This window comes from Leuresthes tenuis, unplaced genomic scaffold (genome assembly GCF_036924035.1).
Source record: "Leuresthes tenuis unplaced genomic scaffold, fLeuTen1.0.hap1 SCAF_13, whole genome shotgun sequence".
NCBI lineage: Eukaryota > Metazoa > Chordata > Actinopteri > Atheriniformes > Atherinopsidae > Leuresthes > Leuresthes tenuis.
Window position 1 is genome coordinate 10,734,758 of NW_027325367.1, and position 18,196 is coordinate 10,752,953.

At 40.3% G+C, this 18,196-nt stretch overlaps 1 protein-coding gene across 5 annotated transcripts in view; it reads left to right on the forward strand.

Annotated features, from left to right (window-relative positions):
• Positions 1–10,348: 10,348 nt before the first annotated feature.
• syne1a (spectrin repeat containing, nuclear envelope 1a) overlaps positions 10,349–18,196 on the forward strand; it is a 111,843-nt gene continuing 103,995 nt past the window's right edge. For all 5 annotated transcript variants that reach the window (XM_072361711.1, XM_072361713.1, XM_072361712.1 and 2 more), the window contains exons 1-4: positions 10,349–10,406; positions 15,103–15,198; positions 15,884–15,967; positions 17,997–18,017. In XM_072361711.1, the coding sequence (XP_072217812.1) occupies positions 15,157–15,198; positions 15,884–15,967; positions 17,997–18,017 (147 nt within the window). In that variant the 5' untranslated portion in view covers positions 10,349–10,406; positions 15,103–15,156. The remainder of the gene's footprint in view (positions 10,407–15,102; positions 15,199–15,883; positions 15,968–17,996; positions 18,018–18,196) is intronic.

Genomic DNA, 18,196 nt, shown 5'->3' on the forward strand with positions numbered 1-18,196 from the left:
GTTCCCAAAGCCCTTTTTAAGGCTTACTTTCCTTTAATTTCATAGGCTTGATGTAATTAATGAGAAGACTGTTCAGAAATTGTTTGTATTGATGTATATATATTTTTGCCAAAATCTAGACAGCAATCTAATTTCTTATCACCTGAGAGTTAAATTGATATAGATATCTCGAGCCTGATTGGATTAACATATTTAAAGACAATACAAGCCTTTCAAATTAGCCACATTCCACAAATCACCACCAGATATCATGACACTGAGGCTTAATTTGGAAGTTGTTCATAACCAGTTTGTGCAGCATCAAAACAATTACAAGTTTTGTCCCAGTTTCGGGCACTGTGTTTCTCTCCCTTCAACCATCTCTTTGGGTGCACCTCTCTGTCGCTGTGAAAGAACCACAATTAGTGACACCATATGGTGGAGAACGACAAGGCTTCTTTGAACACCTCCCAGCCTGAACTGCTCCATATGCTGTGGAATTTGCTTGTTTGTTGTCTCTCATTAATGAGAAAAGCGATGTGCTGTTTTTCCTGTTTCTATTTCTCACCTGTTTTCTCTGTTGTGGGTGGCAGAGGCGTTCATTCCTGACTAGGCCTCTGGGTTTTACCGTCTGCTGGCCTATGAAGCAGACAAGTTTGCTAAATCCGTTTGAGTTCAGAACACCTGCTTGAGTTTTCCATGCGTAGGCTGTGTGTAATCCTGAATTGGATATTTTCTTATATTTGGATTATACAGAAGCAGATAACCACATACTGATTTTTTCATTCAGTTCAGGCTTTGTGTGGTTGTGTTGTGTAAAGTGTGATTCATTCTTGTAAGTATGTTGCCAATATGATTTTGGTAAAGGAATATTCTGAGCAGGAAGAAAGCTTTGAGGGTAGAGGTGACAGAGGTCAGCTACCCCTAAGAACTTAAGTTCCATACTGAGAATACTGGATGGATTAAATGAATGGAATGAGGGAGACAACAGGAAGAGTATGAAAATGAGACTGAACAAGCAGGAGAAAGATCTCACACACTAGTTTTTAAGCTCTTGATTGCTTGTGGGTCTGGCACAGATCCTCAGGTTGGCACAAGGCCAGGGTGACATCCTGTTGCCAGGGGCGACAATATGATTCGGCCGCAGCCAAGGAAGACCCAAGCAGACGGTCACCTTGAGCCATACCAGCCTCCTGTTTAGTTGTGACACCACCATTCATCGTGTACGGCTCTGGATACCTCAGCTTCACAGTTGCACATGCACCCAGAATTACACACAAACGCCAAAAACAACCGCTGTGCGTTAAAAATAGCTGCTACGCATCCCCCACCCGTCACACCACTGGGAGCCGGCAGTTTAGCTGAGTGGTTAAACAGACCCAGAGCATGTCTTCAGAACTGAGGCAGAGGCGCAACAGCAGTACAGCAAGATTTGTTATTTATTCTAGTGTTTCTTCTTCGTGTCTTTCCAGATTGTGTTTGTGACTTGTTGCCATGGCTGCAGTCGCATGACAGTCAGCACAGCATTTATTTTACCCTGTGGGCTTTTTGGCCATGTCTGATCCAGACTCTGCTTCTGTGTCTGTACAATGTGTTCGTTAAAATATATGTGGGTATATGTGTGTGTGCGTGTGTGTGCATGTGTGTGCGTGTGTGTGTATGCTAGCGAGTGTTTGTGTTGAGACTGTGCATGTCACTCAGCAACAGCTTCTGTTGCATATCAGATTATAATCTCCTTTAACCTGACAGTCAGTTAAGGTTTGAGTGACGTATCACAACAGTGGGTCACTGAAGGTCTCACCCATACAATATGGAGGGTAACACATTGCTCCTTTACCCCATTTCCTTTCTGAAATGTCACACCTTCACAAAGGTCAGAGTGTATGGGTAAATAATTTGGGCGTATCATTTTTTTTTCTCTCTAAAAAAACCCCACAGCATTGCTGCCAATATGGATCTTGAATTATTGAGCTTACCATTGTAAAGATAAATCCTAAAAGGTTATGCAGCCTGAGCAGTATTTAATAACTGTCTAAAGATGTAATGAAAGAAGTGAAAACAGTAATACAATATATAATGGAGCCAGTGTTACATTCAGTGTGTAGCAGTTGGAGCAGATATAGTTCTAATCTTTGCACTATGTTATCAAATCTTTAGCTTTTCTAAGACACCTTTGATGCTGTCTCTCACATTGGGGCATCGGATAGCTTTGATTGACGTACCAAACAATGTCCATGCAGATAAAATCCTGACACCTGTGCTTTTGACCCCAAGATACATCTAGCTTCTGTCTGTAATACTTTACATGCTCTTATCTTTCACACACAGACACCTCTGTCCCTGTTTTTCACCTGTCACAATGTGATTGGGTGGTGGGAAATTTTGCTTCTGGCAGCGAATTAGCAGGTCACTGTGAAGCCATGACCTCAGTCAGGTTAGCTGACCATACAAAATTAGTTCAGCTTTAACAGTGAAGGAAATAATTCTAAGTTTTTAATGTTTATCAGATTGAAGCATTTTATGTTCTTGGTTTAACACAACAGTAGTTATTGTCAAAAAGTCGTAGTAAAAACTAAAGAAAGAAAGATGGAACTCCTCCAGCTACATATGGATTCCACTTTATTTAATCGGGGTTTCAAACCTCAGGCCATCCCCAGGGTCGTTGTGGAACACCGGTCTTCAGTTTTTTGTTTGTTTCCCAGTGCTTAGCACTTCATTAAAATCTTATTTTTTTTCTTTTTTTTTTAACAGCTTGTGTCAAAGATAAAACTGACATTCAAAGAAAAGCTAAGCTGGTCTGTAACTTTCATCAATCATTTAATTGTCCCACTTATGAAAGCCAACTTGTCTTGTACATATTTATTCAAAATTAGGCCATTCATCAGCTGTTTACTTATGTTATGTCACTGCTTTTTCTTGTATTCAATTAGTATATTCCTAGAGGGATGATGTCCACCATCACTTTTCATTTACTTCCAATGAAAACAACGAAGCAATGAAAATACTGTATCTATGACATGTGTTGCAGGCTGACATGTGTCCTCTTTCTCTGTCTGCCCCCAGACATGAACACAACCTTCCACCTGACATACCAAACCCTGTTGCCCTACTTTAATTTTTTTTGTGTGTGTGTGAGAAAAATAGTGGAGGAAATTGATAATGCCTTTAGAGACTGGCATTTCCAACATGACAGGTGGTTTTAGTAAAATAAAGGACATCTGCTGTCGCAAAAAGAATTGGTTCAGGTTCACTTTTGATTAGGCAGAAAATGGGCCCAGCTGGATAAGCATAAATGCACTCGAGTGGTTGTGTGAAACAGGATTTTGAAGATTATTCTGGCTCTGTTCCAGGCAGTATTTTTATTTCACAGCAAGGATGAGACTTATAACTGAAATTACTGCCCTGGCCACTGTGATTCATGTAGTGTGCTGACGCCAGTCCTTTCACTTTACTCGTCCATGTAATGTGTGGTGGGCCGCTGAACCTGGATAAAGAGCTTAGACTGTCTGACCCACTCCTTCACTCTCACACACATAAAGCATGCCACAGGCACACAAACACTCAGGCATCACACACCACACACACTCATCCATGGAGAGCTGCAGAGAAACTGAATCAAGCTGAATATATTTTTTCAAAGCCAAATAGAGTCTTTCTAATGCTCTTAGTACCTCTGCATGGTGTTTTAATATGACCCCTGGCATCTCCATTGGAGTAGATGCTTTGTATTAGTTGTATGTTCAGTCTGGTGTTTAAATTGTGCTTGCTCCATTTAAATGTGTTTCTTTTGTTAAAGAAGAAAGAAGCTTCTTGCTCACATGTAGCACTGATTTTTCACAGGTTATATGAGATTTAATGCAGCATGTCTGACAGAAGTTAATCAAATTAACAGCTGAAATTACTGTTGTTTTTCCCAAATTTTACAATATGACAGATTTAATTTAGTTTCATATTTTATAAAAGCTGTAGCTTGAAATTTCAGTTTTCATTGCAAATGCCTTCACTTTCACATACATTCATTTGTATAGTCATGTACGTCACAGCTTTTTGTGTGTGCACGAGTTTCATTGTGTGTCAGTACTGCAGGTGTTGCTGAAAATTACTGTATCAGTGGCCTGACTTTAATGAGCACTGTGATATTTGGACATTTTTGTCAATGACAAAGTGCCTTCTCTGCACATCTGGTACTGAAAAGGGAGTGATGGTGCTTGAAAAAGGAAAGGGGTTGTTTTGATAATCACTTTGACTTGTTCCCCCCTTCTTACTCTCTTTAATGTGGTGTCATTATTACTGAAACGCAATTAGCTATGCTAATGGGCTGACATTTGGACTTCCGTCTTAGCACTTACGTTGGGACTGGTAAAAATGTGTTGCAAATGAAGTGGGATGGCGAATGGAGAGGGTGAATGGACATGTGAGGGTTGAGTGGGATCCTGATGGGTGCTGTTGAGAGCTGGGGCTAAAGTACTCCAGTGGAAGTGTGGAGAGGTTTTTTCTTTTTTTCTTTAAATTAGGGATTGTTGGGTTGAAAGAGCTGGAATCAGGAAGTGGATAAATAAAGTATTGAGGGAGAAAAAGGACTGATAAGCCTCTATAACCTGTAAAATTCTTTGTGTGTCACTGTGGTAGGTTGCAAATACATGCTTGAGTGTGCGTTTGTGTGGGCTGAATGAGTACTTGAGAAATCAGTTATATGTGTGTGAATATGGAGCAATGACAGGATGCCCCTGTAGCACACATTAAAGCTCTCCATTTAGTGCATGATAGTGGTAACAGGCTGTTCCATTAATGTTGTTCTGCAGATGAAGATGCATTACTGCAAAAAGGCATCTGCACAGCAGAATCCACCAAACCTTCTTCTGTTACTCCTCTTTGAGCATTTCATTTTTGCATGTTACTGTTGTTTAAATCTAAATGTCAATTAGCATCAATTATATTAAGATGATGTTGTTGAATTAATGTTTAAATCAATACTTGATATGGGGATGTGACCTTGTACTGTAAGTGTGTTGATGTCTTTTCATATCTGACTAACCATAATCATGGTGTGTTGTGGAGTTGTTGATAGATTAATAGAGATCAGATATGAGAGACTGCAGTTTAAAAGCTTAGCTTGTTCTTAGCTCGTTCATTTTTCCTGTCTTCTCCATTCTTGTCTTGCCTCATCTTTTGTCTGAAGCATTTTGCTTCCTCAAACCACACTTGGTGAGAACTTTACACTTTGCCTAACCACTAGGTGGCATTGTGTCTCTATACACTTCTGTCAGGGCTGAATAAGAAGTCTTGGTTGCTCAGAGAGCAAACCCAAACATCCTTAGGGTGAATATATTACAATATGAGCAGAAGCAGAGAGATATTCCACCCTCCAGGAGGCTGTTTGTTTTCCCTTTAATGGTTGAAAAGACACTGTTCCTCCACTCCTCGGGAAGCATCACACCCCGCAGACATACCTGTGTGTACTCTGGGTGCTGACCCACATCCAACCTCCACAACCTCAGTGAGAGATCTGGTGTTTTGTAGGGCTGCCAGGGGCTCCACTAGAGATCCAAAACAGCTGAGGTTCAGTCTGTTTTAACCCTCAATCCCCCTCTTTTTTTCTCCTGGAAAAACATGAATACTCCTGAGATCTGCTGCCTAAAGGAGCCTGTTGGTTTATTCTTGCACATACAGCAGACTTGAAAATGACTCTGACTCCATTCAGTTTATTTTACTCTATGAGTTAGTTTGTACTTGTGTGTCTGTATGCACCTGCTTGCCCCCTGTTTCATTTGACTCCCATGGTGAATCCTAATAAGTCCCATGAATCCTCACTATCTTGCTTTGATTTTGTCCTGGGGTTGTTTTTCAAAACAGTTTAAGTCACCAGAGAAGTTCAGTTTCCTCACTTTGCTGCTGTATGGCATTAAAATGAAAGGGTTCTCGAAAAGAAAACAACAAAATCAGAATGATGTTCCTTAACAGAATTAAGACTGCCAGCATGGTTGTAGCTGATATCTTTTTTCTGCTGGCCACTTATAGAATAACAGTATTTAAATGTCACACTAAAGGTTTCTTATTGACAGGTTCAGCACCTCGGATAGTTCTCTCACGCTTCCAAATCCAAGTGTAGCTCCTCAGCAATAATTTATTCGTTGTTCAGACACCTTTAACTTGGCAGAGATGCTGGAATTAATAGAAACAAAGTGTGCATCAGTCAATATAGCCTGGTTTATTATTTACATCATTGATAATGTGTGGGCAGACCAGTTCTGCACAAACAGCAGTATGTAAAACAACAATAGATTTTTGTGTGGTTCAAGTACAGTCTAGGCCAAGGATTTTCTTGCAATAATGGTTTTGACCAAGAGTTTTAGTAAAGTGAAACCCCCCCTTATGGATATTGCTTTCTATTTACATGAAACTATGAATTTATCGGTTAAAGTAGAAAAGAAAAAGCAATGGAAATATAAAAACGAAAACAGGGCTGCATAAATTTTTCTTGGAGCTCTCAGTTTATCTATCACCTGTACACACATACTCTGTATACACGTTGTACAGAAATGTAAAACAGACTAGTTTCAAAGACATTTCCGTGGAATAAGCTCGTGATTGCATTGTGAAGGCCAGTTTCAGGGCTGTTAGAGAGAGGACTGTCAGCGGTGTGATTATCAGCAGATAGATAGCGGATGACAGCTGCCATTGGTTATTGATGGCTTTCATAATTAAAATCCCTTATGGGGAGAAACCAAAGAACAAAAGGGGGGGAAGAAATCACACAAATGATGAATGGGCCTTTCATTTTTAAGGCTAATATAAGACCAACCCTGCTCTTCAGAATGGATATTGCTTTCCGTGAAAGTCTCTGAATATGGTTTCAAAGAGGAGCCCTGTGCTTTTAATATTTCCAGAGCTCATTGCTTACATGTTCATGTGTGCATATGTGATGGTTTGTCAGAGGTTATAAAAAGAACAAATAGAGAGAGGGCGAAAAGAACAGTTCAAATAAGAAAGGGCAATGATCAGATATAAATGTTGATACAAATCAGCAGTGAAAAGGAAAAGGGTTCAATGTACTGCAAACTGTTTTCTGCTGTACTTTTAATACAGCTGTGAACTGTTGTATTGGACTCTACATGCTCACTAAACTTTGCATTATGACATAATGGCCTGCCAAGGAGGATATATTTCCAGTCTTATTTGGGAACAAAGGATACCTGAGTATGAAGGGAAAGTGGCAGAAATATTATATAATATTAGGTGAAAGCAGTTTTTCAGTTTTCTCTTTTTTTTCTACTGGTCGGAAAGAAAAAAAAACTATTTAGCTTTTTGAAAGCTAAATAGATAAAAAATATTGAAATTAGTAGATTTCTGCCTGAAGTGTCAGAGCTTAAAATACAGTTAACATATTTTATATCCTCTGGACTATGGTATATTCTGTCACAGATGCTTAAAACTCTACATACTGTTCACATTATGCTGTTTGATATCCAAACCTTACCTCAGATATTGTGTTCTCCTTTACTGTATTTTGTTCTATTCAGTCTTCCCCTCCACCAGAGACAACAACTAGACAGATGTACTGTTTGTGACTGATAGCTCAGATGAAAGCAGATCCTTTTTGATTGGAGTACAGTCACAGATCAGACAGGACAACAGTCAGCGATAGTCTGCTCCCCCGCTGGCTCCTTAAAGTAGAAAACTGAGCACCGCATGATATCTGTGTGGATATGAGAGAGAACGGGTATTAAGAGTGCCAACAGCACATAGGGAATTCCTGCACGTCTGTTGCAGCAATGCTCTGTGAGAGTGTGTGTGTTTGTGTGTGGCACCGTCAGAGTGGAGCTCCCCCTACTAACCCGTTAAACAGCCCCTCTTATCCCACCCACAACCACTCAGTCATCCCACTCTGCATCAGGACCGGGCTGCTGTGACATCACTCATTCCCACACACTCTGATTGGCTGGCCATTGGAGGGAAGTGGATTGTTTCTGCAGTCTACAGTGAGAAATAGAGGACCAAGGTAGAGAGTGCATGTGAGTAAAGGGGAGGGAAACAGAGAGAGGGACTACGCAAGAAAGATTGATGCTGAGGCAAGCCGGCTCTGCGCAGCACATACGCTCACACACTCAGATACACACAGACACACATACACACAGCACTCTCTGTATCACGCGTGCTCCCGCATCACACTCCCAAGCTGCTTAACAGGCAGGAAAAACACTGAGTCTGACTGAGTCTGCAGCCCTTTACTGCGGGACAGAGAGAGGACAGCAGGACGCGCTGAAAGGGGAGAGGAGAACCGGCAGTGTGATTCCTTCTTCTCTGCTTTACCTCAGAGCAACAGTTCCACTACTGTCATCTCAGGAGGTGTAGTGCTTCAGGGATCTCTTTAAAGACACCTCCCCAAAATTAGAAAAAAAAAAGGGGGGGGGGGGACAGCAAGGGCAGGAGCAAGGGCAAGCGTAGCCTCTGTCGTGGTTGTCGTGGATGTCCTCTCAACGTCCTCATGAAAACAGGCAGAAATCGAGGTATTGTCTGGGGTACAAGATGGCACAACGAGTAGGGGGCGATGCCTCCCCGAAAAGGAAAATGTCCCTCAACCTGGTGGCGGGGTTCTACCACTACCTCCGAGGTAAGTGGGGCAGAGAGTCTGAGGAAAAAGAAGACATGTTACAACATGTGTGTTCTGCATGTGTGATAGAGTGTGTGACCTAGTGAGGGACTGCAGTGTGGAATCAGTATGTGCCTGAGACTGGATGTAATGCAGGAGTGTGTACATTTTGCAGTGTAATTCCCTACAGAGTAGATTTTTTTTTAGAAGGCTGTGTGTTTGTTAAATGAAATGGGCAGATGTTTGAAGGAGGCGTTTCCACCTTGGCAGAGTGTATGTTTCTGCTGATGAGTGTTGAGGTTTCTGTGATTTGAGTAAAATAAGTAAACCCTGCAGACAAGTTTCACAGCGGTCAAAATGTTAGATTTCTTTCCTCTCTGTTTAATCCCGTAGGTTTCCACCTCTCTGCTCATCTTTATTTAGATATCACACATTCAGCATTCTGTCTGCCTGCTTGTTTAACTGATAGATAATCAGATTATGGTGTCACTGTTCGCAGAAGTAAGTTTTTAACCAGTCTTGCCACATTTAAAACGGATGGCAAGCACAGCTTTTGAGATAACAAAGTAGATTTGAATGATATTTCATAAAGGTCATCCTCACTATAGAGGGGCAAAGTGGGAGGTGGATGAGAATGATCGTGAAGAAGTTGTGTTGAAATGCTTGGCTACTGCAGTCCGCCGGTTCTCTTTGTGATATTGAGAGAATTTGAGTGTATGTGTGTGCTTACAGTACTTAGGATTGTGTGTGAGCAGAGTTCAAAGTCACCCCGTCCCTGAGACTGAGAAGCTGGCAGATGCAGACATGTTCTCTGCCACACATGTTCCTGCTCAAGGATGCCTGGGCTAAATCTTTTCCATTCTCATCCAATATTTCCGCCCATCAATATTTGATTACTCCTGAACCCAATCAAAAGATGAAATCATAGAACAGAGGCATGCTCAGTGGCACGTATGACTATGTGTGAATGTATCTGCATTATGTATGAAAGGCAGCCCCCCCCAAAAAAATCTCCCTCCCTCCAACACACACTACCCCTCCTGTTTGCATCTGCCCATTGTAGCCAGTGACACACTAACCAACTTGAGTATAATCAATCCGTCAGCATATTTCATTAAGGAGGAAAGCACTACCTGTCAGTCGTCCTCTCTCACAGATAACATGCTTATCTCAAGGATATTGCTCTATGGTGCAGATGGGACAGGAAAACATAGTGCCAGACAATCCACATCACGGGATGATTTGAAAGTGTACATACAGTATAATGTATACAAGCTTGGTTGTACACATGTTAGAGGCAAGCTTGATTTATTGTCTCATCCTCATTTGAGTTAAGTGGCTTTTTAAGGGACATCATCAACGGACATCTATGCTATTGATTGAGCTTTTGCTAAATGGCCTTTATCGCTGTAGCTGCCACAAATGACCTTATGTATGGATAAATCTGTAATTTTGGAGGAGGCTTGGCATCATGTGCTGCCCTTCCATCACTTGAAGGACAATTTTAAGAGCAGAAATGTCTGTCCACTCCAAGAAGAGTTTAGCTTGTGAAAATGCCACCAGTAAATGTCAAATGCTGTTGCTGTATACATAAGTTTTAGGTAAGATTTTGGAGTGACTGTGTTCAGATATTGGAAGTTCATTAGAGTCAAAATCCTGCCCTGCAAACCCAATCAACTCTCACAAAGATAAACAATGAACAGATTGCCTTTTAATCCCTGATTTGTTTATCATCACATGTGACTAATAGTGATGCTCTGGGCTCTGATTTACAGATGAGCAGGAGGCAGTGCAGAAAAGGACGTTCACAAAATGGATCAATTCCCACTTGGCAAAGGTAAGAGAGCCTGGTTGATTCCCATTGCTACTGCCAGCATTGTGCCGTCTATTTACACAAACACCGGTGCTGGTGTTTGTGGGCATTAAACGTCACTATCTCAGTGCTTTTGCTCTCTGAATGACTTTACTTTATTCTATCATTTCTGTGTGCTGTGACTTTTACTCCATATCCAAAGCACACTGTGTTTAGCTGGTCATATGACTGACTTTTCCAGATAAGACCACACACACACAATCATTCTTACTTACATGCCTTCGTTATTCCTTCTTATTCTTCCAGTCTCATACAGCTAGTGGCAAACATTTGCTGTCTAATTATCATTTTCACATTACAGTACAGTAAATCTCTTATTTTTTTTCCTGCAAGCTACAATCAGTGAATTATATCTAAGTAACCTCTCTTTCTCGATACAGGCCAATTAAGATGGTTCAAGATTAGAGCTTTTAGTTAAAGCCTGCCCTTCATTTGTCTCCCCAAGGTGCTTTGACAATAATCGAACTTAGGCTAAATAATCACACTTTTCATGCAGCTGCATTCTGAGGTGGTGTTCATTTGCCCGTAATTATCATATCATGCTTCTCACTTTCTCTCATTACAGCTTAAATGCTCTGTCTGCATTGGGTGGACAAGGCAAATATGGCACTGTGCAACACAATTAAATGTTATTTCAATCAGTGACGCTCTTTTCAAGGCTTCCTATTTGATCACGACAGCTGTGGAAGCCTCAAACTGCAGTGACATGAAGCAGAAAATTCATTTGAAAAATACTCTGAAGGGGATAAACCTTGGCGTAATATTGAATATCAGCTCTCAGGACTGTGCTAGCAGAAAATTAGACACAGCCAAATATTGAAATGGCTAGAATTTTTAATAACATTTGATATAGGTGCATAGTTTATTTATTAACTCAATCTTGTAAAGCAAGCTGTGGGTCTTTTTGATATTTAACGGTCACTGAACATGAGGTTTGGTTGATGGAGGAATGCTGTTGAGGATTCCCAAAAAGTGCTTGAATTGATAGTGAAATAAGTATTTTATGTTGTTGTCTTTCCAAGAGTTAGATTGTCACTCTCATGTGGGCTTCGTTAAGCTTAACATAAAGGCTGGAATACATGAGAAACAGCCCCCTTGGCCTCATCAAAAGGAGCCATTTTTCATATGGTGATAACAGTGTGATGAGATAGAAAATGTTAATTAAAAAAATATGAAAGAGCTTTGGAGGTAATGGTAGCTCGTATTACACCCCTGTTTTGAGATTCATAGAAGTCAACAGACGGCTGGTTCACACTTAGAATTTAAGGTACAGATGTGTTTGAGTGGCATCTTCTCATCTAACTTTCAGTAAGAACTCAACTGTTCACCAAAATATGTTGTTTTTAATGTGATCTGAAGGGCTATCACACGGTGTCTGGACCAGACATACAGTATATGTATATGTATACAATATGTATTCCCAGTGGTGGTGGCGTGGAGGGCCTTGAGAAAGTGGTTAGCCCCGGGGCCCATGGTGCTTTATTGCGGTGTCTGGTTCACCAAAATTCCTGAAACCATAGCTTAATTCACTGTTATTCAATTTAATTCTGTAAAAACAAAAATAAGTGTAATAAAGCTCTTTTGAATTTCTTTTAAATTCCACTTTAATTGGCATTAATTAGCTAATTCAGCTAACTGTCATGCTTTTAAGAAAACCATATTTGGTTTTCATGCTTTTTTTCCTACTTAGTTGATCAAATTATATAGTTACGGCCCTCCTTCTTGCCCATCATGAAACAGCTTACCCTTTCACCTGATGCCTGATGTTGCCATAGTGACACTGATTGGCCTTTATTTGTCTTCAAAAAACGTCTCTGTAGTCACGGTGGCTTGGTAAATGTGCAGAGAGCTTTGTGATGAAAAGGGGGTAGGAGTCAGTTACTTAGAGAGCTGGTGCAAAGAATAGAGAAGTGCATTCCTCCAACGTGTAGGCAGACTGTATGTGCGTAGAGACCATTTTATGGGCTTACTATCACATGTAAAGGTTTACAATTAGGGTGTGGAGTTTCAGTAGACAGCAGAGAGATGGACGTAAAGAGATGGAAGACAGAAAAAGCTTTAACAGTTGGTTTAGCTTTGCTCTCAGAGGGATAGCTCTTTCTCCTGGCTACGCAGACGATTAGGCCACTCCTGTTATCACAGGTCTTTAATTCAGTGCCTAAAGGTGTGTGATTAATCGTTAGGTGAGTTGAGACATAGCGTGAGGGCTTCCTCTCACTATCACTCCCCTCCCCCTTACTTTTTCACTCCACAGGTATAACAAAAGAAGTCCTATGAGCTCTGACAAAGACTTTCTTTAAGAGGGGATGTATTGGAGCTGGTAATTTATACAGAAGATTAATGGGTGTCATTACTTGGAGCAGTTCGCCAGATTAAGTCTGCAAAGATATAAACTGTAAGAGAGCAGCAGGATTGTGTGTTTTGCAGGTTGTGTATTTCCTTTAGATCGAAGCTCTTGTTGTGAAGGCCACACAGTCACTCAAGTGGCTTCTGTTACAGCCTTGCTTGCATCAGTGTGTTGCCAAGAAAGACACATTTTCACTTTTCAAGTGTATCAGGCTTTCAAGTTGCACAAGTCGGCAGTGGAGTGACAAGAAGGAGGGAGCGGGGGTTCAGTGAACGGACCCCAAGTTTCCATTTGACAAATCCTTTCTGAGAAGGTTAAAGCTTAATTATGGAATGGGCAGTTTGAACGACAGAGGTTTCATAGTCGCTCAGGCGTCTTCCAGGAAAACCGCTTTAGCGGCGTAATCAGTGAACCAAGTGTTCTTAGAGATTACAGCCGCAGTAAGTGAAGCTCCCAGGCGTGTTTACTTCTCTGCTCCCCCTGCCCGCTCTTTTTTTCTGTTCTTTTTTTTCTTTTTTGCATCTGCCTCAACCAACTAAGCTGCCAGAACACTTTTCATGATTATTTTCAATTTCAAACAGTCAGCAATGCTTGTTGCCACTTTCTTTTCCTCTTCCCATCAATATCTTGGAGGCAGAATCAATAACAAAGCCTTCCCAATTTCTCTCTTGGTTGGTCAGTCAACAGCTCTTTGATATCAGTTTTCATAACTATATGTAAGACTAACTTATACTTTAAAAGTTTCAGTTTTATATCCAAACAGTGGTATTTTGGGGTAATTTAAGTTTCAAAAGATTTTGACAGTAGACATCTAGAATGACTCACTCTTTCAGACTTGATGTAATGCCATTCATATTAAACCCTTCAGTCTTCTTTTTGTTTCTGCCCCTCTCTGTGTCTTTCATGCTGTTGATCTCATGGAATCCACAGAGTCAAGTGTATCAGGGGAATAACATGAGAGCACAGACAGACGTTCCTCCCAAAACTCCTCTGCTCACAATCAATTATGACCCAGACACTCATATGTAATTAGCTCATTAAGATCTTGATTTTTTTTTAGCGCATGTTGCTAAGCAGAAGAAATGAATTTTACTTTCTTATTTTGTAATTAGTCTGAAATTTCCTCATTAGCTTTGGGATTATGATGAACAAATAGGTGAATTTAACTCCAATTAGCTCTTGGTGTAATTTATCCCTTTGAGTGAGGCCTTTGTAAGAGCCTTTTCTTTCATGTTATGATATGGAGAAGAGTGCTGTCTGAATATCCTCTCATCCAAAGCCATGAAATGACATTAGAAGAGGAATTAGTGCAAAGAGCTTCTGTATTTTCTAATTAATTTTTGAAAGACGTGAGGTTGGTGTCCCCTCTCCTCTGTCTTCTACAATATATCTCGCTGCCAGTTTTTCTTCTCAATTAAACCCTTCTCAAAATTCACTATGTTTGGAGTTGTATGATTTTTTGTTGTTCACCACACACATTCTGCTGTGTTTCCACAAGGAAACAGACACACTCCTGCACACCACTCATGCCTCCCCTCTCTTCGCTCACTCACTTTGCTGCTAATCTCCCTGTGAATGGTTCACTCGTCTGAATGCTTCCCCCCTTTAAACCTCTCTTCAGCCCCAGCATGTGACTGTGCTTTAAGAGAAATCCTTGATGTGGCGTCGGCGAGGAACAGAGATATGTGGATTTCCTCAAGTCTGGAAGTCTGTGTCAGGTCAGGGAGGAAGCAAGTGGGAAGGATACAGTTTGAAATCATCAGCATATTTTAGGATTTAAGGACCCCTGTTCAGAGTCTGCTGAGCCTTTGCTTATGGGTGAATCCAGCTGTCAGTAATGCATGGCACTGCTATACTCTGTCTGGGCTCCTAGTACATTTTTTTGAGGATTTTCTTTATCCGTGTTTCACAAGTTTAAATTAATGTCTTACGGTGTAATATGTGCATTGTACTCTGGTTTATGTTGGCACCGTGCCTCTAAGAGTGGGATAATGTGCAGAAAAAACACACTTCTCACTTCATAGCTTCCTGTACGTTGCAAAAGCTATTAAGACTGAAATCCTTGGTCTTTACATTCCTGGGAAACTGTGAAGGCTTTGTTTTGTCCTGAAATATTTATGTAAACAGTCAATTTATGTAACTTATGCAAACATAACTCGTTCATACCACTTTCACACTTTTATTAAAAGAAAAATTGCTTCAGAAACTTGTGGTGTCAAACGTTTTCAGTTATTTTTGAATATTTGCTTCAAGCTTTATTTCCATTCTTTTTAACATATTATTTGGAAATCGCTACATTTATTTGCTTGTTAGCATGTCCCGCCTCTGGAAGTGACAGACCTGTTTGAGGACATCAAGGATGGTGTGATGCTGCTGGCCCTGCTGGAAGTGTTGTCAGGACAAAAACTGGTGAGCCTCATGGTCATTTCAGCAGCATGTGACTTGGCCACAGACTTCATATCCTTCAAGCTTGCTGGATTACATTTTTTCACAATCACGCCACAGGATGCCATAGCTAACTCAGACTGGTCAGATAACTGAGAAATTCTGCCATTTTTTTATGCCTGTTTTTTTTTTTTTTTTACACAGCAGCTGTAACCCTCAGAAGACTTGCAGACTTGCTGCAGTGAATGTGAAATGAAACACAGTTAACATGGATAGGCCTATTGATCGGCTTGTATTAGGATGTTTGAGTTGAGGAGGAAAGCCCTGATTAACAAAGACAGATCAGAGTTCACACACATAACAGACAAAGACACACGTCTTGAGGATTTTGCATTGGCCAATATTGCCTAAGGTCTTAGTGGTGTATGTCCTATTGATCTGATGATCTGGTTTATAGTCAAACAAAGCTCTGATTGGACCCCAGTGTCTTTTAGATGTTTTTTTAGAATTTATATTTTATGCCTCATCAGCATTTTGTTGTCGTTAGAACTCTATGAATGCTTGTGTGTTATATTTCAATACATATGCTATACCTACCCATTGTTTAATCACATCTAAATTCACTTGTACTGTTAAATTTCTCTCACACTTTTCTTTCTCTCTCTCTGCGTCTGTCTTTCTCATCCATTGTTCTCCCTTTTCCTTCCAGCCATGTGAGCAAGGCAAGAAGCTAAAGAGGATCCACTGGGTCGCCAACATTGGTACAGCTCTCAAGTTCCTTGAGGGTAGAAAGGTAAAGGTTCAGCATCTTTTTTTTATGTGTATTTTTTATCTTCTATCTGCTGCTCATCCTGCTCAGCTGGTGCCTCTTGTGCACAAATATTGAATTCTGACCCGTTTCTCCCTATTCCTTGCCTCTGTATCTTTTTCTTTCCCCATTCTTCATTTACCCTCATACCAGTGCCTTATCCTTTGTGTCTATGCTGCAATTTTGTTAAAAAGTTGATTTATTTATTCTATTTTTGCTGGCTGCAAGTGAAGGGAAAATTCTTTGAAAATGCATTGTACTTAGAACTTTCACTTGTTAGTATGTAGTTAGTATTCCCATTTTCTTTTTCCTATTTGTTTTCTTTACCCTTGCTTAGAAAAGTCTTTGTGGTTTATGGTTCCTATTCCAAGCTTCATAATCAGAATTACATGAAGAAATACTCAATCTGGTTTTGGATGTTATCATTTAAATGCAACAACTATCCCTCCATGAGATTAGTAAATCGTACTCAAAGCTTTGCATGGCTCGGCCTTGAATATACACAAATAAAGCCATAAGTATGAGATGGCGTCTGCAGGGACATTGATTTTGTCTTCCTAAAGTGTGACAGGGTTAAAGCTGTAAATCCTTTGGAAGTAATCTGCTGTCTGGAGATGAGATGTCACTCTGGGCACTGCTGTAAATGTCTATGTGTGTGCTGAAAATTAAAAATGAATATGCTCTGTGAGTAAATCTGATTTAAACACACTGTGATTACATTTTTGCCCAATACATGCTTCACTCTTGTTTGTATCATAGAATATAAATGTACCTTGACTTAATGATATTTACCAAAAGTCTTATTTGGAACCTGTTTTAGCCCTGTAATACATACATGTATCTGGAATTGGTCCACCAGCTCTGCAACTTATATTAACTTTCACCACCATTTGATCTGTTTATTTTTCTTTCAAGGCTGTAAAATGATAGCAACATTTCCATCATAGTTTCCCAGAGCTGAAGGTGATGTTTTCAGATACATTTATTTGTCTGATGGCCCAAATCCCAAAGGTATTCGCATGACATTGTTACAAAAGAGTGCAACAAACACTCACATTATTAAAAGCAAAGGCAAGTGAATGTTCAATGTAAGTGAACCTCCTAATGTTCATTTGCTCAAGCATTCGGTGATTGAAAACCAAAGAAATGCAATGCCTCATTCTGGATCAAATTAGCCAATCTTTATATTGATTGAAATGATAAAGCCTAACTTCCTTTCTCTTCTGTTTTCTGTAGAGTCAAATACTTGTGTCAAACACTATTTAAACTGTAAGAGTACAGCATGTTTTAAGTGATTGTTAAGTCAAATTGTGAGTGGTTGTTTAGGGGTTAAAACATACTTTTCAGTCTATTTTTTATCTAAACACATTATTGGCGTCTGACCACAAAGCTAAATTCTTTTTGTTGGTGTGTTTGTGTGTGAGTGTTCACAAAGCATTTCTATTTACCATTCCAACCACACACTGCTGGTTTGATTTGCCAGTATAACCTACTGTGTTATCTAATATGAAACCATGTATTGCTAATATTTTTATCAGCCACCATCCCATGCTTTCTCACACTGCCCTCTCCTGCCCTCAATCTCCGCTTCTGTGCTCATTCACCTATATCAAGTCACTCTTATCACCATATGATGACCTGTTGTGCTGCAGCATCTCAGTAATATAACCCTACTGTTTGATAATATTGAATACTTCATCATATCGCAACTAACAGCCCTCTGCCTCCCCCTCTTTTCTCCTACTTCTCTCTTCCCATCGCAGTCTTTCTTTCCATCCATCTCTGCTGGATATAATCCCTGTTGCCTGTGTAGTGGTGATAGATCTCCTCTCAGCCAACAACTCGTGTTATCTCACCTCAGTGATGCTACTGTATCTGTCACCTCACAGTCAATGAGGCGTTTGCTTTCAATCAAATGTATCTAGAGTACTTCCAAATGCTCTTTGCCTCCCTCCTTTCCTCCTCATTCCAAACTTATACTCTCATTCTTCTTCTTTTCTTATCTGCCCTACAGTCTGCCTACAGAGGATCTCCGGTCAGTATTCATACCATTTCTGCGCTGGTTTGGTCAGGACATGGATAGGTCATATTGTTCATTTTTTGAAAACATATGTGGCGTATAACTCTTACTTACCAGATTAAGTGGCTTAGTGTTTACTCAGTCCATATGGAAGCGATAAAAATCTACAATGTATAGTAATACAATGCTGAATG